Below are 21,771 nucleotides of genomic sequence, written 5' to 3' on the forward strand. Positions count from 1 at the left end.
CTGTTCATTATTAGTTACTGATGGGGCAAAGCTAATGTCAAAATAATGGATTCATTTATAACTTTTTATTTCAATAGAATTGCTTTGTGGATCTATATTTTTTAAACTGCTTCTTGAAAGAATGTGGTAATGATACAAAAGTGATACACTTTGGTTACAAAGTTCAATGAAAGTATTGCCTCATCATGTATTATTACCACTTAGATGTAAAGCAAGAAATTTAACTTTGCCATTCCTGTGATTTTTGAAAGATGAAACATAAATCTAAACTATCTGTATTGCTATGTTATAGGAACCAAAAATCGAGCAGATTCGAAGTGGGCAGGATACAAGGGATCAGTCTGCACGTCCTGGAAGCAGGTATTAAGCTGTTGAAATTCTGATGAGCAGTTTTCATTGATTCTTATTCTTAGCCGCATTCTTTAATTTTGTCCTTCTGTCGCTGCTGAAGAACTGTCGACAATGTTTCTTTTAAGGGGACGTGAACAAGCATTTCAATGTCTCATTGAAGCCTCTGGGACTAAATGTTCTTTCCAGCTTACAAATTACCCAAATACTACTTAAAATCAATTCCTCCAGGTATTACATTATATGTAAATTTATGCTGTGAATATTTTAAAATGCAATGAAGGAAATCTATTAAACCTTCAAACAAGTTAATTCATAATACCCTCTGAATTGCATGTAAGATTAAATTGTTATATTTGTTTGGTGTAGGAAATCTGCAGCACTCTGGTACTAGGACTGGCCAACTCCATATTTTAATATTGCTATTAATAATTAATATTGTCACTCTTTCCCAATCTTGGATCTCCTGTGCCATATACTAACATTGAGACTGGACACATAAACCCCACTGCCTGTCTCAGTAATGGCCACTAGGAGCTGTGAGAGAATAGTTTGGAGGCATTGGCTTCTCATTTCCCCCACTCCGCCCCCTTCCATCTCTGTGAGGAAGCATCACCCCAATGTCAGGGCTGAAATTGGAAGATACCATGTGAGAAACAGCAAGCTTAAATGTCTAGTCCTATCATCCAAAACATAAGTGTATACAATGCACCATTGAGCTGCATCCAGAACTTTTCACATTCAAAATGACCATTTAATGATGATACACATTTAATGCGAAACCAAGTCCATTTATACAAATGTGGGGTATGCACGCTTCATTGACATTATATTCTGGAGCTGAATTGCACAATAGTCTATTCTCTGCATTAGTCTAATAGGTATATTCTTAAAGCAGGGAAGTTCTACTTTCTAATGAAACAATGTCATCCCTGTGATGTTTGAAACTTTGTCAATTTAAATACAAAGAAGCAGATTTAAAATGTGGAGTTGCAGTAGATAATAGTCAACAATAAATTACAAGCAATTCACTAAATGGTGGATGTAGGTATCAAGAGTGTGATGGGGGCTCCACCACCTTTGTTGCCATAACATGATGTGTATATTTCAACTTGTTATTTTCCTTTTAAATAAGGGAATGAACTGTTGTAGCTAGTCAGTACTGTGCTCTGCTTGAACTTCTGTTAGGTTAAAAGATGAATCATCATCAAGTGATGAAGATGTTAGAAAGATCAACCAAAATTGTAGTGCAGGCCAGCAAGATCTCAACCTATCGGTTTCATCCTATGTTTCATATGTGAAATCCCTTCGACTCACCTCTGACCAGCTCGTAAGTACAAAATACATCATTGGATAGTGTTTGGATATAGTGTCATGTGATCTGTATGAAAATCATGTGGTTAAGAGATATAGGTTGCTACCTGCTAATTGTTGTCCCAGAAGTCTACCATTATATCTTTCAGCAATTAGAGCTTGCTACCTGGTCAAAACATCAGTTTCAATCAAATACTGTATGTTTAAACGAGGTTTTGTGGTTACATTTCTCTGCTCAGAGCAGAATCTGACCCATTACATATAATATGAAATGATTACTGCTCAGTGCATAAACTGGTCATTTTAAGAGATCTGTTTGACACAGACTGCGTTAGTTGGTTAATACAGCTGTATTTTCTGGTTTCTAGAAAAGTCTCCAACTAAAAGATGGTCCAAATGATGTAGTGTTTAGTGTCACAACACAATACCAGGGTACATGTCGTTGTGAAGGTACTATCTACCTCTGGAACTGGAATGACAGAATTGTTATTTCTGATATTGATGGAACAATTACAAGGTATGTTTTGATCTCATGTAGAATGTAGTCATGTTTGAACATACAAATTTGAAATAGTCATTTTGTTTTCCAAATACAGACTTTTCTTTCTATGGTATGTTGAACAAATGATCTTTTTTATATTTGTACAGATCTGATGCCTTGGGTCACATTTTGCCTACACTTGGTAAGGACTGGACACATCAAGGCATAGCAAAGTTGTATCACAAAGTTAGCCAGTAAGTTTTGTAGTTACTTTTACAAAAGTCTGCAATCATTTTGTGAAATTGTATCTTGGATATTCCAGTGTATTTTTAAAATCTGTTTATAAGTCCACACAGGCTACAGCAGCAAACACCAGTTCTAATCCTTGATATCAACTGGATGCTACATAAATAAGTCTGAAATTAATAGGCCAGTCCCATCTTTGTAGCAATACCTACAGTTTAAAGAAAGAACAAACTTGGATTTATATAGTTTCTTTCATGTTCTCAGGATGTCCCAACCCGCTTCACTTCAAAATAATTCATTTTCTGTGTAGTCACTGTTATGTAGGGAAATGCAGCAGCCAAGTTGCACACAGTAAGGTCCCACAAATGGCAAATGATACAAATGATCAGATAGTCTGTTCTAATGGTGTTGGTTGAAGGATAATTGTTGGCAAAACTTCCCCTGCTATGCTACTTTGAATAGGACTGTGGGTTCTTTTACCTCCACCTGAACAGGCAAATCAGGTCTTGGTTTAACATATCATCTGAAAGACAGCACCTCTGACAGTGCAGCACTTCCTCAGTACTCACTGAAGATTATGTCCCTAGAGTGGTACCTATGATCTTCTGACACGGGCAAGAGTGCTACCACTGTGTGGAGCTAACATTTTAGTTCTTAATCTGTGTATATTGCATCAGTTCATGAATTTAAAGATTGTCTTATTACCATTACTCAATGTTGAAGCTTTTTTAGTTGCAAAATCTGTTTCTAGTAAACCAGTTCTCCAACAGACAATTATTTAGAAGTTTGACCAAAAATCCGCCACGTTATTCCCATTATGGTAATTGCACTGCCTGGTGCCATAAAGACTAGGGAGCTCACCGGTTTGATGCATGGTGTGTTGCATTAGCTGAACTCAACCTTCTGGGGCAACAATGGGCCACCTCAATTTGCCTCTGTGACCTTGAGCTCTGAAAGGGAAAAATCAGCTCTGATTGCTAATCCTGAGGGGGAAAGGATTTCTCTGATCCTAATGTGTAACAAAATAATAAACATATTTATGCTGATGCACATAAGCGACCATGCCAATTATTCTATCCTCCTGCCCTCCAAGGCCTTGATTTAACATCTGGTGATCCTGCTGGAAGCTGTGCAGGTATGGATGGGATTGGGCTTAGATGTGATGTGCAAACCCCTGCCCCATCAGAGTTGAATAGTTTTGTTGACACCCTGTCTAAGCGCACACGTGAAGAAAAGCCATGTGAGTGAAGTACTGGAGGTCTGAAGTGTATGTAGAGCCATAACCTAGCAAGCATCAGCATCTCTGAGAGGAGGGAAAAAGAAGTTCTGTAATACTGCAGCGTTAATATAGTAAATGTTATTCAAACAGCTTGATCACATTTTCTGTTAAAACAATAACTTTTCTGTGTTTGAGTTCCTCATGGTGAATGATGGCAATACTGGGAAATAAAACATTTAATTGCATTTTGTATTCTGACTGTATTAAGTTCTCTCAAGATAGACACTCTGTAGTCTAAACATCAGAACAGGAAATTAGAATGGTTTGTGTGGTTCATAGGTGAGGAAATATTTGGATGTCATGAATAAGGAGGATTATTTAATTCTATTTGTGGTGACCTTGGGTCTCAGAAGTTCTCCTAACTTCTTATTCTAATCTTGTAAATAAAGTGAATATTTTAAGTAAGTAAATCAAAACTTCCCTACCCAAGCCTTATGTAGAAGATAAATTACAGTGAACAGAGGTTTAGTGGAAAATAAGGCACCTGATGACATTAGGACTGTATGTCACATGGGCTTGGAAAGTGCACAAGTTATGTATCATGTTGCAATCATATATCTTAGTGAAATTAATAAAACCTTTTGAAGAGCAGGTCGAGAGAAACAAATTGTCACACAGTTATGAAATGGACTGAAAACCCAGCCTTAAGAACACTGTTATACTCTTGTCACTTTTTAATCTCCCAACTGACTATCCTTATTGCATGTCCAAATGCAATTTTTCCAAATTAAAGTCAATTGGAGTGCAGATTTGCATTTTGGGATACTATCAGTACTCAGACCTGAGTTGAAGTAAACATTAAAGGTAATAGACTGCATCCATGTTCTGGATCTGAAAAGGATGTTGGATACAGGCATTGGGATGAATAAGGGCCTTGGGATGTTTTACAGTGTTAAAGGCGCTATATAAATGCAAGTTGTTGAATTTAGATATTTAAATACTCCCTCCCCTTTTGCATTTCTGGCATGAGCCAGAGAGATCATAAGAACGGGAGAAGGCTAATCAGCCCCTTCAGTGTGTTGTGCCATTCAGTTAGATCATAGCTGATCTGACCCAGTATCCACAGCCTTTTGGAGGAGCGAGTTCCAGATTTCCACTACCATTTGTGTGAAAAAGTGCTTCCTGATTTTGCTCCTAAATGGCCTTGCTCTAATTTTAAGATTATGCCTCCTTGTTCTGGATTCCCCCATCAGAAGAAATAGTTTCTCTCTATTTACCCCATCAAATTCCTTAATCATTTTAAATACCTTGGTTAGATCATCCCTCAACCTTCTAAACTTAAAGGAATACAAGCCAAGTTTATTCAACCGTCCTCATAATTCAACCCTTTAAGCCCTGGTATCATTCTGGTGAATGTGCGCTTTACTTCTTCCAAAGCCAATATATCTCTTCTAAGGTGTGGTGGCCAAAACTGTACACAGTACTCCAGATCGGGCCTGACCAAAGCTCTACAACTGAAGCATCGCTGCATCACTTCCTCACTTTTGAATTCCAACTGCTTTGAGATGAAGGTTAAAATTCAGTTAATCTTTCTGATTACTGTTTGTATCTGTGCACTAGTTTTTAGTGATTTGTGTACATGGATCACCTGAATCCTCCCTTGAGTGACAGGGAATTTGAAAGTCATGGACAAATACCTTGCTAGACACTATATTAAACGGGACAGAAAGGAAGTGCACAGAACATATGCAAAATTGCTCGGGCTATCACTCCCTTCCAGTTGATTACAAAGTTAAAAATGAAGTTATGGCAACAACTTTTATAGGTGCACAAGTCTGGGATCAGGATTGTCCCTGTTCAATCAGCTCCAAGATATCATGGGTCGGAAAATCAAGAAAATGCAATGACAATATATAGTCATTGAGTGCTATAAATATTTAATTTTCCTCTGCAGAAATGGGTACAAGTTCCTATATTGTTCAGCACGTGCTATTGGGATGGCTGATATGACTCGAGGATATTTGCACTGGGTTAATGAAAAGGGAACAGTGTTGCCGAAAGGTCCTTTGTTACTATGTCCCAGTAGTGTGTTCTCAGCATTGCACAGGTAATGTTTCTTTTATTGCTTTTATTAATACCCTGTTTTTCAAATGCAGTCTTCATGTAAATGGATCTTTTCAGCAGCCAATGTGATTGTGTAGAAAGTCAAGCGCTCATGTGAAGACCAAAATATTTAACCTCTTCCTAAATAACATTGTTCAAAAAATTGCATGACCATATTGCTGACAGTGTCTGCTACTAATAACAGCTTAAACTGGTGTATGCACTGAGCAAAATGAATCTCACCTTCCAAATTTAATTTGAGTGCTAGAAGTCTGAGCCCTGGTGCTGAATAGATTTAGCTTTGTTAAGCTGAAAATGGTTGAATGTGGGTCCTAATTAGATGCATTCATTCACTAAAATTATACCTATTGTATGAAAGCTAAATATTAAAATGGAAGGGGCAATTCAATGGCGCTTTTTGGTGATAAAGTTCTGATTGTTATAAGTTTATTTTGTCTAAAACCAACTTTTAATGATCAAGGGCCCACTCTGGGCCTTCAAGATTATAATTCCATTTCAAGTATTTTCCCAAATTGTTACCAATGTATATTCATTGATCATTTTTCATTTCAGAGAAGTAATTGAAAAGAAGCCTGAAAAGTTTAAGATTCAGTGCCTGACAGACATCAGGAACCTCTTTTTCCCAAATAAAGAGCCCTTCTATGGTGCTTTTGGAAACCGATCTAATGTAAGTCAAAATCCCATCCACTGAAGCACAAACACTATAGTGTGTCAGAATGTACGGTTGTAACCAAACAGCACGGCCATATACATTAAAGTTGCAATGCTCTATAAAACTTAAGAAAGAATGAGACTAATTAACTTACGAGAAATTGTGTGTGTGATTTTTATTTCAAAGATATTTACGTTTTTCTGCCAGACTAAGGTGTCTCTTGCATTGAATTTGCCAGTTGCTCTGATTTTACTCCTGTGATGCTGGTTCTTGGCCCTTTGATTTAGAGGAATGAGTTCTACAGAATGAAGATTCTTTAAACAAAATGAGATCTTAAGCTTACATACAAAAATTCAAATATCTCCTGAAGTGGGTTACATTTATAAATGTGATTTTTGATGAGGGAAGTATTTTAAAACAAGATATTAGAATAGTAATAGATCCAAGTTTGTTTTATACCATGCATGATATAAACCCTTTCTGTGAGATATAAATGGGGAATGTATGGCATAAAATAAACAGAAAGAAAACAAAGTTGAGTAGGTGATTGATGATAAATAAGCTGAGTATGTGACACTGCGTGTTATCACCTGCTCATCTCCTCTGGATTTTTTTCTGCCCACCTCACTTCCCTCAGCCTCATCCTCCATATAATATCCCGTTCACACAGCCACCTCCTTCACTCACCACTTCAGAATGTTTTTTCTTATGTTCCCCCCCCCCCCCCATCTCTAACCCTCCACTCTCCTATGAGTTCTGTTTATGGTTTGGTCATAATCAAAAAGGTGAAGAGGTGTTCCAAGCATAATGTTTTATTAAGAGAAACAGTACAAGGTAAGTAGTAAAAGTTGTTAAAGTACAATCATACAGTTATAAGATTTTGGGATACAAACTGGCAAAAAGTTACACCGACAAGGTCCCAAGCTGATCAAACTCGACCCTGTGATAAGATATTGAGCTGTCCAGTCACTCCGAGAATATTCTAACTGTGTGTCTGTGTATGTCTCTCTCTCACCTATTAGTTCATACAGGACCTTGAGTGCCTTCCTCCAATTTCCACAACAATATAGAAACGGGCAACTAATGGTTTCCCATGCCATGATGCACTATAAACATTAGATAATAATGGAGCCAGAGGGCTAATTTTAACCCCCATGAACAGGTGAGCTGGGGCGGGTGGATAGTAAAAAAATTGTTCAGCGGGACCGCATCCCGGCTCCAACACACCCGCCTCCAGGTTTAACCCAGGCAGCTTAGCATGCTCGCGCGCAACAGAAACCTGGAAGTCCTGTCCCTGCTTAAAACTGGCAGGGGGCAATGCACCTCATTGCGATAGTTGAGGCACTTCATTTTTTGTGTATTGGAAATGTGAAATGAATTTAACCGTAGCTGTGTGGCTTTCCCATCGCTTATGATTCACTTGAAAGGAGGTGAGTCCATTATTGCACTGCTTGTGGGCCAGGATGAGCAGGAGTGGTTCATCCAGGCCCGACAAGCTCACCTGGTGCAATTGGACCCCCGCGATTGGCCGGCTGCCCCCCCCCCCCCCCCCCCCCCCCCCCCACCGACATGGTTTTGTTGATGCTTTTCTCACACCTTCCATCACAAAAAAAAAATTATCCTAAACTCCCTCTGAAATATCTCATTTGCTCCACAATTCTCCTCACACCTTCTTCAATGGTCAATACCAGGTAGTTTCCTACTCCCACTGTTTCTCCGGTACAAAAGCTACCATAATGGACTCAAATCAGGGTTGAATAATGTGTGATTCATATCCTGGAGTTTGTCCTAATTACCTTGGTGCTCAAGAAGTAATTTAATAAAATTACATATACAACAAAAGTTACTTAGAAGAGTAAATAAATTGGTGAGAGTAAACAAGTATGCAATTTATAGATAGTACAATGAAAGTAGCCTATTTGATGGGCTGAATGGCATTTTCTCATCCTATTTTTGAAGCTTCTTTTGCAAGTTTAAAAACAGATTTAGCATTTGTTAACGATGTATAAAATTAGCTATTTCAAACATTTTTTTTTTTGCAGCACCCTTTAGGAATCCCACCATCTAAAAATACGCAGTTGCAGTTTTCTTTCTAAATACTTAAGATGTGAGAATGATGGGTGAGATTGCTGACTGTTAGAAGTGTTGTTTGCCCTTTTTTTTTCTATACGTGTGGCTGATGCAGGGCTGTAGATAGAAGTATGTGTGCAATGTGTGTCTGAAACGACTTGTCACTATCAGCCTTGGCTTCCTCTCTGAGCACAAGCGTCACAGCAGGAACACAGGAGAGCTCCAGTTAGAGTCAGAACAGCTGGCACTGCAAGCAGTTGGGTGCTTTCTCAACCTGTCACTCATACCCGAAAAACCCCGCCGTGCCTATTTACACTCAGTTGTAAGGAGATCCCCTCAATGCATCCAGTTTTGTTGAAAATTTAATAAAAAATATGTAATTTGTTCAGGGCTGTTTTAATATATTTTTCTGGTGTTCATCAAGCCTTGGTGCCTTTTTATTTAAAGTATTTAAACACTCCAGTTTTTTTTTTAATGACCATTTAATTATCTTTATTTCCTCCATTTGCATTATAATTTTCCTCAAACTCTGTTCTGAATGAATAAATTTCCACGGCGGATACAAATCACCAGAAACATTTCATCTGCAGCCTTAGAATTGGATTACAGAGGTGTAAGTAAATAGCATAAAAAATGACCCAAGATTATAAATACTTGATGCAATTTTATTTTAAAATTTCTCTACAGGATGTTTACTCCTATAAACAAGTGGGTGTCCCAATAAATAGAATTTTTACAGTCAATCCTAAAGGTGAACTAATACAGGAGCATGCAAAGACCAATGTATCATCGTGAGTAGACACTAATTTCTTTAATTTATTAGAGGTGTGTGTTTTTTTGCAAATTGTGTTTTAAATAAATTGTTCATTGCTTCAAATATTTTGCGTATAGCATGCACATCCTAGAACATATTTCCTGGTGCTTGAACATATTTTCCCTACCTTTTCTTAAGTTGTCTCCCACACTCCCTCCTACGTAGCTCACTGGTCCCACTCCCACTGAGCGGCTATGTCTGTCTCCAATCTCTCCTACTCTGTTTTCCTGTCTCCAACCCACCCACACCAAGCACTTAATGCCATCCAATTCACTCCTCCTGCCTCTTGCCACCCTGAGTGACCTTGCCTTTCCCTGCTCCCTTGTGCCATCTGTCACTACCCCGTGCCGACTGGCATCAGTTTTCCCTGCTTGCCACTTCACGGTGACTACTGCCACATGTTGCTGCTCCCACTCCAAGCACTAGTACCTTCCCTCCTCCACTTCCTCCTGCTGTGTTTTACTGCCCCTGCCCTTTACTCCTCACCAAGTACCCAATCCCAACAGTCTTTCTCAAAAACCTCCAATTGTTATGCCATTTCCCCCACCCCCAGAACCCCACGTACCTTTTGATACTCCCTTCTGAAGTATTGCCTGTTACGACAGTTCTCCTAATTGACTCAGACCATCACATTCAAGCCAATGCTGCCAGATCACATGACCCCTGCTCCCAATACTTCCAGATCTCAACCTCCCCAGTGCTACCACATCCCAGGACACTTCCCCAGTAGTCCCAGATTGGAATATCTCACACCAGCACCACCTTCCCATCACAGCCATACCCCATCACACAACTCCCAAACTTTAGAATCCTGTACCACTGCATCCACACACCACCGCCCAATTTCAACCTTCCCATACCCCAAGACCCCTCTTCTGATGCTTCGCCCATACCTGACACATCCCAATAAACCTTTCCCACTTCCATCACACCCTGACATCCCATTCCCAATACTCCCTAATGCCAGGATCCCTTCCCACTTCTCTGACGTTCCAGGACTTCCCTCCCAGTTCTAACATCTTGAAACCTGCCTCCTATACTCCTACATCCCATGCACCCCTCCCCATTCTCTGCAAACTCCCACACCTCCAATACTTCAACAGCCAACGCCTGTAGTACTACAACATCGCATAACCTCCCCATGGTATTCCCATATCATGAAACCACCTCCACTATTACTAAATCCCTCAATGCTGGTTCCACTTCTCCCACATCCCAGCAGCATCGTCCCATCACTGCCACGTGCTGTAAATCCCACTCCGACTACATCCCCACACACAACTTACAAAACCTGGGACATCCCCTCCTGCAAATCGAATATCCAGTGACCCGACACTGAATCCTTCCATAACCCAGAAACACCTTACTAACTCTTACCAAAACTTTAAACCCAAGGCTCCCCTCCCATTTGTACATAATTTAAAAACAAAACTTATCCTCCATTCCTTTTCTTTCACCATTCTCTTTCTTTAGCACCCTGACTCTCCTGTTCCCACTCACACTTCATCCCACCAATTTCTCCATGTTCACCGCCAAACTCTGCAATTCTCTAACTCCCCTTCCCCTTTATCGCTAATCTTTTATCGTCCGTGTCACTCAACCCAAACTCCCACTTTTCCACCCCCCTGTCACCACAAACCTCTTTCCTACTCACCACCACCAATCTCTCTGCACCTGTATTATTTTCTGCTCCTTCCTCTTCTAATGCTTCATTTGTTCCTACCACTCAACCCAAATTTGCCAACCCTGTCCCTCCTCCACTTGCAAATTAAGCTTCACACTCACATAGCAAATTCCAAATTAATCCATTCCTTATTGAAAAAACAAATCTTCCACCGGGTCATATTTCAAAATGCTGCACTCCTGGTGGTGAGCTTTGTGTAACAGGAGCGCTGATTGAAGTGTTGGGGCGAAGGTTAGATTCATGGTTCACCTGATTTTCCACCTATTGAAATTAATGGATGGAAAATCAGCAATCTAGGAAACAACTTTCATACCCGATATTCTGACTAGCACTGCTGTCACGTGAAGTTTGTAGGAACCTACATTGTAAAATATCCCCCTTTTTCCCTAATGCCTCATAATACTCCCACTGTTAGACACTCACCAATATAAAAACAACCTTCTCCTCCCACCCCAGCACAAAATCTGATAATGGTACATAAATAAAAATCTATAATTTAATCTACATACAATCTACTACATACACAATATATTGAATATACACATCATATTAAAAAGTTCTACACACCAGTTATGCTCGATCAGTACATAAATATATTAGTTCATAAACTTCACGTAGATTTAACTTCCATTCCTTTTATTCATATAAAAACCTTTCAATATAAAATTTCATCTTAATTTTCAATTAGTTCAATTCATTTCATTTGCTTTTTTTCTATATAGTTTCCATATTTATATGTCAGCTTTGGCCCAGTGGTGACTCTTGAGTCAGAAGATCATGGGTTCAAGCCCCACTCCAGACACTTGAGCACATAATCCAGGCTGACACTTCAATGCAGTACTGAGGGAGTGCTGCACTGTCAGAGGTTCTGTCTTTCTTATGAGTTATTAAACTGAGGTCTGGCTTTCCTGGGTGCAACTTGGGCAGGCAGGGGCAGAAAATTGGATGGGAACATGCCCCGCTGTTTTCCTGCCTATTGGATTTCCTGATGCCGACCTTCAATACACCTACCCATACATTCCGATCGTTTGTGCCATGGAGATGCTGATCGCAAGAGGTGCCTGTTGGCCCCTGGAAACCAGCATTGCTATGGGCAACACCGGTGTGGGGGGGGGGGGGGGGACTCATGACCCTCTCCCCACCAATCATTTTGAGATCGGCCAAATTGGGATATCGTGACTCGATCAAAAAATGACCCATTTAACTTTTAAATTCCCAATCACATTGCTCTGTCAAGCCTGACGCAAATGGCAGTGTGGCATTGGAGGACATTGTTGTGGCTGTGCTATGCCAAATCTGAACTTTGACACACCCTCTTTCCCCCCCCCCCCCCTCCGCCCAACGCGCGCACGCAATTTTCAAGACTGAGATTGATTGACTTTTATTAGGTAAGGGTATCAAGGGATATGGAGCAAGGGTGGGGTAAATGGAGTCGAGGTACAGATCAGCCATTTAAAATTTAAATGGCCCAAAAGCCTATGCTCTGGTACCAATTTTTTTTTTAAAAAGCCAAGTATATAATCAAATTTGGACTTTCATCCTAAGGGCCCAAGTTCAAATTGCAGGCTCAACTGTATTCAAGCTCAAATATCCTTTATGGGTGAGCTTTGCTGAGCCCTTGGATATCATGCTTCTTAGTGAAAAGAGATCTAAAAAAAAATCAGAAGTGTGACTTATTTTACCTGACTGAACCTATCTCCTGTCTGTTGATATAGAGCAAGTCTATAGCCACAGCCCACTCAGCTGAAGGAGGAGGCATGGAGGTAGATAGACACTGAAAAAGGATAATACCTCAGTAAAATGACACCAAACAAATTAAGTACAAGTAGCAACGTACTTAAGGCTTGTGCTTAAAATACAGCATTAAAAATTTTAAAATTGTGACCTCTGAAGTTACAATTTGTTCCACCTCATTGTGTCTCAAAACTAGGTCATTCTGACTAGTGAATATAAATTTGTATCTGAAGTAATTGCAACTAATCATTTAACAAAATGTGACAGCCAGTGCTTCCTGGAAAAGGAGGGGGAGGGGGGAAAATAGATTTTATGGCCTGAACAAGTGTATGGGAGTTGGATATAAAAAAAAATGAAATAAGACAAAGTATGGAATATGGGTACAGCTAGGATATTTTATAATGTAGTACTGTCAATATACATTGGTTGGTTGTTTTTGTTCATATGAACATATGAAATTGACGGGCAGGAAACGACCAGCTGGTCCATCAAGCCTGCCACACAATGATGGCCAGACCATCGTGGCTAAACACTTCTTGCCTCCCACCCTGCAGCCATGTAATCTCCTGGGAGAGGCAAACAACAGAAAAAACCCAGGGCCAATAAGGGAAAATTCCTCTCCAACCTCCTCTGGTGATCGAAGCCTGTCCAGGAGATCACATGGACCAAGTGTTATCTATAAAACACTTGCCACCAATATGATGCGATCTCTGCTTTAGTCAGGAACCAGTCCAGCTCCCTCTTGAAGGCCTGCAGAGAGTCAGCACCCACCACACCAGCCAGCAATGTATTCCAGAGGCTCACTACTCTGGGAAAAGTAGAACTGCCTAACATTCAGTCTGTTTCTGCTCCTACATAGTTTAAACTCATGTCCCCATGTCCTCCCCAATCTGTTAAACTGAAATGATCCATCAATAGGAACACTATCCAGTCCTTTAATTATTTTATAGACCTCTATTGGGTCACCTCTATGTCTACGCTGCTCTAAAGTAAATAGACCAAGGACCTTGAGCCTATTTGAGTAGCTGAGGTTCTTTAAGCTAGGAATCATTTTTGTAGCTCTTCTTTGGACCTTTTCCAACGCCGCTATATCACCCGCATGTAGGTGGACCAAAACTGGGCACAGTTGACCAGCGACCTGTATAGTGTCAAAATGGTGTCCTTTAATTTATAACTGGTTATATTAATACAATCCAATACCTTGTTAACTTTAGCTACAGTTTCTCTACATTGGTGATGAACCTTTAGTGATCTGTGCACAATAACACCAAGATCTTTTTTGTCGCTCAACCTCTTTCAGTATTGTTCCCTGCAAATGATACGTGTATTCTGTGTTGGCCCTACCAACATGCATCACACTACATTTATCTAAATTAAACTCCATTTGCCAACGTGTGGCCCACTCCCCTAGCAAGTCTAAATCTAGCATGTCTCGAATTTGCCTCTGTACTTTCCTCATCAACCATAATGGTTTGTTTTACCATGTGTCCTTTTAACCATTGGGACGTACATGGCTTCATTCTGTTTGAGTGGTTTTAAATAGAACCCATTTGTCCTCTGTGCTTGATTGCCAAACTAGTAGTGTTGCCCAGTCAATTTTTGCCAGATCTTCAGCCATTTTTGTAAAGTAAGTCCTCTTAAAATCTGAGACCAGCATTAGATTGGCTGCAGCTTTGGATTGGCCAATAAGATTAAACCTAATTGTTATGATCAGAGCAGGCCAGGTGTTCCCCCACATGGAAGGTTGATACAGCACTAGGGTCACTGCTAAAAACCAGATCTAGAATTTGTTTATCTCTAGTTGCCTCACCAACATGCTGTTTAAGGAAACAATCATTTATGGTGTCTATAAAAGTCTCAGGTACTCTCCCCATTTCACTAGATGATTCAGCATCTGACCATTTATAGAATCATAGAAAGGTTACAGCACGAAAGGAGGCCATTCGGCCCATCGAGTCCATGCCGGCTCTATGCAAAAGCAATCCAGCTAGTCCCACTCCCCCGCCCTTTCCCTGTAGCCCTGCAAATTTTTTTCTTTCAAGTACTTATCCAGTTCCTTTTTGAAGGCTATGATTGAATCTGCCTCCACCAATCCCTTGGACAGTGCATTCCAGATCCTAACCATTCGCTGTGTAAAAAGGATTTTCCTCATGTCACCTTGGGTTCTTTTGCCAATCACCTTTAAATCTATGTTCTCTGATCCTTGACCCTTCTCTCTATCTACTCTGTCTAGACCCTTCATGATTTTGAATACTTCTATCAAATCTCCTTGCAACCGTCTCTGTTCCAAGGAAAACAACCCCAGCTTCTCCAGTCTATCCACGTAATTGAAGTCCCTCATCCCTGGAATCATTCTTCTGCACCCTCTCTAAGGCTGTCACATCTTTCCTGAAGTGCGGTACCCAGAACTGGGCACAATACTCCAGTTGTGGCCGAACCATTGTTTATAAAGTTTCATCATGACTTCCATACTTTTGAACTCTTTGCCTATATTTATAAAGCCCAGGATCCCGTATGCTTTTTTAACCACTTTCTCAACCTGCCCTGCCACCTTCAATGATATGTGCACGTATATCCCCAGATCTCTGTTCCTGTGCCCCTTTTAGAGTTGTGCTCTCTCGTTTATATTGCCTCTCCTCGTTCTTCCGACCGAAATGTATCACTTTGCATTTTTCTGCGTTAAATTTCATCTGCCGCATGTCCACCCATGCCACCAGCCTGTCTATATCCTCTTGAAGTCTATCACTATCCTCCTCACTGTTTACTACCCTTCCAAGTTTTGTCATCTGCCCCCATAATGCACATTGGCCCCAGGCTAGAATCCGTGGTAATTTGTGAACAAAGTTTCTCATCAGCTAGGGATGCCTGTCCTGAAGGTCTGTAATGAGTGCCAATCACAATCTTGGGACCATTGGCTTGGACTAATTGAATCCAAACAGCTGCTACTGATGTGCTAATATCTCTTGCCACAGCAGGCAGATTATTTCTGACAATTCAGGCGACACCACCTCCCTTCTGACCTATTCTGTCTTTCTTAAAACAGTTATACCCTGCGATATGGCATTCGGCACCATCATTTAAATCTAGCCATGTCTCAGTAACACCTATAACATCTGGGTTTTCTAATGCTGCATATGATTGTAGTTCCAGCAGCTTATTTCTAAAACTTCTTGCATTAGCGTAGAAGCATTTCAATGGTTTGTCAGTTAGCTGACTCTGGGTATCATTCATTTTCTGCACCTTACCTTTAGAACATTTGGATAGTCTTTAAGTGCTGCCTACCCCAGTAAAACTATTGGCTGGTTTATCTAATTTAGTCATGCCATTAGAGTCTGATCTTCCTGGTGCTTAGTCCTTTCACCAAACCTCATTTTGTTGTTAAACTTATGACTGGATAATAACTTTCATTTATAGATATTCATAAAGAAATATTCCTGTAAGAAATTTCTAAAAACTCAAAGCGAACGCACAAATTTCTAATTCAAAAAGCATCAAAATATTCATCAGAATGAAATGACAGAACTCAAATAATGTTTTTAGCAAGTATTTAAACTAGTATTAAGTTAAAACTTTATATTTAAGTAAACACAGATCCCTCTTACATAGAATGTACAGCACAGAAACAGGCCATTTGGCCCAACAAGTACATGCCGATGTTTATGCTTCACATGAGCCTCCTTCCTCCCCACTTCATCGAACCCTATCGGCATATCCTTCTATTCCTTTCTCCTTCGTATTTATCCAGCTTCCCCTTAAATGCACCTATGCTAGTTGCTTCACCTATTCCTTGTGGTAGCAAGTTTCACATTCTAACTACTCTCTGGGTAAAGAAGTTTCTCCTGAATTCCCTATTGGATTTATTAATGACTATCTTATATTTATGGTCCCTAGTTCTGGTCTCCCCCTTCAGTACGTCTAACCTATCAAACCCTTTTATAATCTTAAAGACCTGCATCTGGTCACCCTGCAGGCTTTTTTTTCTCGAGAAAAGAGCCCCAGCCTGTTCAATCTTTCCTGATAGGTATAACCTTTCAGTTCTAATATCATCCTAGTAAATCTGTTTGCACTTTCTCCAGTGCCTCTATATCCTTTTGATGATATGGAGACCAGAACTGTTCACAATACTCCAAATGTAGTCTAACCAAGGCACTATACAAGTTTAACATAACTTCTCTGCTTTCCAATTCTATCCCTCTAGAAATGAACACTACTGCTTGGTTTTCTTATTATGCCCTTATTAAACTATACCCCATTTAGACTCTTATTTTCCAAGGAGAATGTAGCCTCCTTGTTCTTCCTACCAAAATGTACCATCTCACACTTAATCTATATTGAAATCCATTTGCCAATTACATGCCCATTCTGCCGGTTTATTAATGTTTTCCTATGTTTTGTCAGTCCTCCTTGGTATTAATTATACCCCCCAATTTGGTGGTGTCTGCAAATTTTGAAATTGTATTTCAGATTCCCGAGTCCAAATCATTTATGTAAATAGTGAACAGTGGTCCCAGCACCGATCCTTGCGGAACACCACTTCCCACCATTTGCCACTCTGAGTAACTACCTTTAAACCCTACTCTGTTTTCTGTTTTGTAGCCAGCTTGCTATCCATTCTGCTACTTGTCCCCTGACTCCATGTGCTCTGACCTTAGTCATGAGTCTACATTGGTACCCCATCCACCACCCTAAACATTCACTCCCATCACCAGCGCACCGTGGCTGCAGTGTGTACCATCTACAGGATGCACTGCAGCAACTCGCCAAGGCTTCTTCAACAGCACCTCACAAACCCGTGCCCTCTACCACCTAGAAGGACAACGACAAGGGCAGTAGGCTCATGGGAACACCACCACCTGCACGTTCCCCTCCAAGTCACACACCATTCCGACTTGGAAATATATCGCCGTTCCTTCTTCGTCGCTGGGTCAAAATCCTGGAACTCCCTACCTAACAGCACTGTGGGAGAACCTTCACCAACCGGACTGCAGCGGTTCAAGAAGGCGGCTCACCACCACCTTCTCCAGGGCAATTAGGGATGAGCAATAAATGCTGGCCTTGCCAGCGACGCCCACATCCCATGAACAAACTTTTAAAAAAACTGAGGTACCTTATCAAACACCTTTTGAAAATCCAAATATATTACGCCTACTGCATTACTGTTGTCTACCCTTTCTGTTACTTCAAAGAATTCAATAAGGTTGGTCAAGCATGACCTTCCCTTTTGAAATCCGTGCTGACTATTCTTTATTATATTTTTGGTTTCTGGATGTTTTTCTATTACATTTTTGAGTAAGGATTCCATTACCTTTCCTACCACCGACGTTAAGCTAATTGGCCTATAGTTCCCTGAACTTGTTCAATCTGTCTCTTTTTAAATATAGGAATCACATAAGTTGCCTGCCAGTCCTCTGGCACTATTCCCTTTTCTGGTGAATTTTTATATAAATATATATATATGTAATAGTGCCTCTGCTATCTCCTCCCTAACTTCTTTTAATATTTGTGGATGCAATCCATCCGGACCAGGGGCCTTATCCCCTCTAAGTTTGATTAGTTTATCAATTATCTCTCCCCTTTCTATCTTAAATGTCTTTATACCTTTTTTGATCTCTTCTTCTTATGTCCTGCCCACCATGTTAGTATCACTGGTAAATACTGAGGCAAATTAATTATTTAGTATTTCTGTCATTACCTGTGAGTTTATCATGTATATCCCTTAGTAGCCCTATCCCTATCCTGATTTTTCTTTTGTTATTTGTCTCTGTACAACACTTTACTATTTTTATATTCCTTGATAATTTAATCTTGTTTCTCTTTGCTTTCCTAATTGTTTTTTGACTTCTTTCCAACCTTTTTGAATTCTCCTTTGTTGTCTATGTACTTATGTAAGGAATCTTACAACACCAGGTTATAGTCCAACAAATTTATTTTAAAATCACAAGCTTTCGGAGATTATCTCCTTCGTTAGATGAATGAATGAAAAGGTTCTCAAATCGCATATCTTATACTATGTTGGGACAGCATCACACCAATCAAAAGGTGTCGTCGTTATTCAAACAGGCCAGTCACGGAGAACAGCACGTCCCAGTACTCTCGATATACATTGTGTCTTTTACACAGGCAGGCAGAAAGAAACTCAAAATGGCAGAGAGAGAGAGAGAGAATTTTAAAAAACATATAAATTTTTTCCCCCTTTTTGCTGGTGGGGTTACGTGTAGCGTGACATGAACCCAAGATCCCGGTTGAGGCCGTCCTCATGGGTGCGGACGCTGAAAGACGCCCTCGTAAGAACGGGATATGACGCTCGACTTGTCGATCGACAGTTCCGACGGGCCACAGCGAAGAATCGCATAGACCTCCTCAGAAGACAAACACGGGACGCAACCAACAGAGTACCCTTCGTCGTCCAGTACTTCCCTGGAGCGGAGAAACTACACCATGTTCTCCGCAGCCTTCAACATGTCATCGATGACGACGAACACCTCGCTAAGGCCATCCCCACGCCTCCACTGCTCGCCTTCAAACAGCCACCCAACCTCAAACAGACCATCGTTCGCAGCAAGTTACCCAGTTTTCAGGAGAACAGCGTCCACGACACCACACAACCCTGCCACAGCAACCTCTGCAAGACTTGCCAGATCATTGACACGGATACCACCATCACACGAGAGGACACCACCCACCAGGTACATGGTTCATACTCCTGTGACTCGGCCAACGTTGTTTACCTCATACGTTGCAGGAAAGGATGCCCCGGAGCATGGTACATTGGCGAGACCATGCAGACGCTGCGACAACGGATGAACGGACACCGCGCAACAATCGCCAAACAGGAGGGTTCCCTCCCAGTCGGGGAACACTTTAGCAGTCAAGGACATTCAGCCACTGATCTTCGGGTAAGCGTTCTCCAAGGCGGCCTTCGAGACACACGACAACGCAAAATCGTCGAGCAGAAGTTGATAGCCAAGTTCCGCACCCATGAGGACGGCCTCAACCGGGATCTTGGGTTCATGTCACGCTACACGTAACCCCACCAGCAAAAAGGGGGAAAAAATTTATATGTTTTTAAAAATTCTCTCTCTCTCTCTCTCTCTGCCATTTTGAGTTTCTTTCTGCCTGCCTGTGTAATAGACACAATGTATATCGAGTGTACTGGGACGTGCTGTTCTCCGTGACTGGCCTGTTTGAATAACAACGACACCTTTTGATTGGTGTGATGCTGTCCCAACATAGTATAAGATATGCGATTTGAGAACCTTTTCATTCATTCATCTGACGAAGGAGATAATCTCCGAAAGCTTGTGATTTTAAAATAAATTTGTTGGACTATAACCTGGTGTTGTAAGATTCCTTACATTTGTCCACCCCAGTCCATCACCGGCATCTCCACATCATGTCTATGTACTTAGTGTATGCCTTTTTCTTTAGTTTCAATTTTGCCCTTTATTTCTTTCTTCATCCATGGTGTGTTATTACTGGCTAGTTTGTTCTTGCTTTTTAGTGGGATATATTTCTCCTAGATTCTATTGATCATTTTAAATATTTCCCATTGCTGTTCTATTTACTTAGCAGCAAATTTTTCCTGTTTATTTTTCCTAGTTCCGTTCTCATCCCCTTAAAATCAGCTTTTTTTCCCAATTTATTACTTTGGTCTTTGTCTTACTCATGTCCTGCTCAATCTTTTATCTTAAATCTTATTGTGTTGTGATCACTGTTGCCTAGATGTTCCCCTATGCTTACTTCTCTTATCTGCTCTGGTTCATTCCCCATTACTAGATTCAGCAGTGCTTCCTCTCTCTTGTTGGGCTTTTTACATACTGGGTAAGAAAGATATTCTGCATACATTGTAAAAACTCCATTCCCTGTACTCCTTTATCTACCTCTTCTTGCCAGTTCATTTGGGGATAGTTAAAATCTCCCTTGATTACTATTCCATGTCCTTTACTCATTTCACACATTTGCTTATATATTTCTTCCTCCACCTCCTTTCCACTATTAGGTGGTCTGTAGTATACCCCTATTAGCTAGATCAATCCCTTCTTATCTTTTATTTCATAACAACATAAGAAATAGGAACATGAGCAGGCCATACGGCCCCTCGAGGCTGCTCCACCATTCAATAAGATCATAGCTGATCTTCTACCTCAACTCCACTTTCTTGCCCTATCTCCATATCCCTTGATTCCCTTCGTGTCCAAATATCCATCGATCTCAGTCTTGAATATACTCAATGAGCATCCACAGCCCTCTGGGGTAGAGAATTCCAAAGATTCACAATCCTCTGAGTGAAGAAATTTTTCCTTCTCTAAATGGCCGACCCGTTATCTTGAGACTATGACCTCAAGTTCTAGACTCTCCAGCCAGGGGAAACAACCTCTCAGCATCATTTCAATCCATATGGCTTCTGTTTCTGTCCTTCTGTTAGTGATGTCCCTTTTTTTTTTCTACTGCTATTATGTTATCTCTAATTAATACAGCTACTCCACCTCCCCTTCTTTCCCTATCCTTTCTGATTGTTATAAGCAGCAGTATTTAGTTGCCAGTCTTGTCTTTTATGTAGCCATGTTTCAGTTATTCCTACTAAATCTGGTTCCTCGTTAGGGATTATTGCCTCCAGTTCCCCCGTTTTGTTTTGGACGCTGTGTACATGGCTGTACAGGCATTTGAATTCATCTTTAATAGTTGTTCTCTTTACTTTTTTTTAACAGTCCTTTTATACTTCTGTTTTATAACTGCATTTGTTACTTGACCATTTGTTATCTTTATTCCTTACCTTGTTCTGTCCTTCTCATCTCTTGTTTCTTTTGTCTTTAGGCTTTTGTTATTGCTACCAGATCCTTCCTCCCCATTTTGCTAGTTTAAAGCCTTATCTACTGCCCTGTTTATCCTTTCTGCTCGGACTCTGGTCCCATTCCAGTTCAGGAGAAGCCTGTCCCAGCTCCTTTCTGTCCCAGTACTGGTGCCAGTGTCCCATGAAATGGAACCCCTCCTTCCCACACCAGTCTTTCAGCCATGCACCTTTCTGATCTGCCTAGCTCCATGCCAATTAGTATGTGGCTCAGATAGTAATCCTGAGATTACCATC

General features: G+C 40.6%; 1 protein-coding gene across 4 annotated transcripts in view; it reads left to right on the top strand.

Annotated features, from left to right (window-relative positions):
* lpin1a (lipin 1a) overlaps positions 1–21,771 on the top strand; it is a 138,170-nt gene that overhangs the window by 112,566 nt on the left and 3,833 nt on the right. For all 4 annotated transcript variants that reach the window (XM_067984282.1, XM_067984285.1, XM_067984284.1 and 1 more), the window contains 7 exons: positions 293–360; positions 1,537–1,678; positions 2,031–2,179; positions 2,311–2,397; positions 5,563–5,715; positions 6,285–6,399; positions 9,142–9,245. In XM_067984282.1, coding sequence (XP_067840383.1) covers positions 293–360; positions 1,537–1,678; positions 2,031–2,179; positions 2,311–2,397; positions 5,563–5,715; positions 6,285–6,399; positions 9,142–9,245 — 818 coding nt within the window. The remainder of the gene's footprint in view (positions 1–292; positions 361–1,536; positions 1,679–2,030; positions 2,180–2,310; positions 2,398–5,562; positions 5,716–6,284; positions 6,400–9,141; positions 9,246–21,771) is intronic.

This window comes from Heptranchias perlo, chromosome 5 (genome assembly GCF_035084215.1).
Source record: "Heptranchias perlo isolate sHepPer1 chromosome 5, sHepPer1.hap1, whole genome shotgun sequence".
NCBI classification, from domain to species: domain Eukaryota; kingdom Metazoa; phylum Chordata; class Chondrichthyes; order Hexanchiformes; family Hexanchidae; genus Heptranchias; species Heptranchias perlo.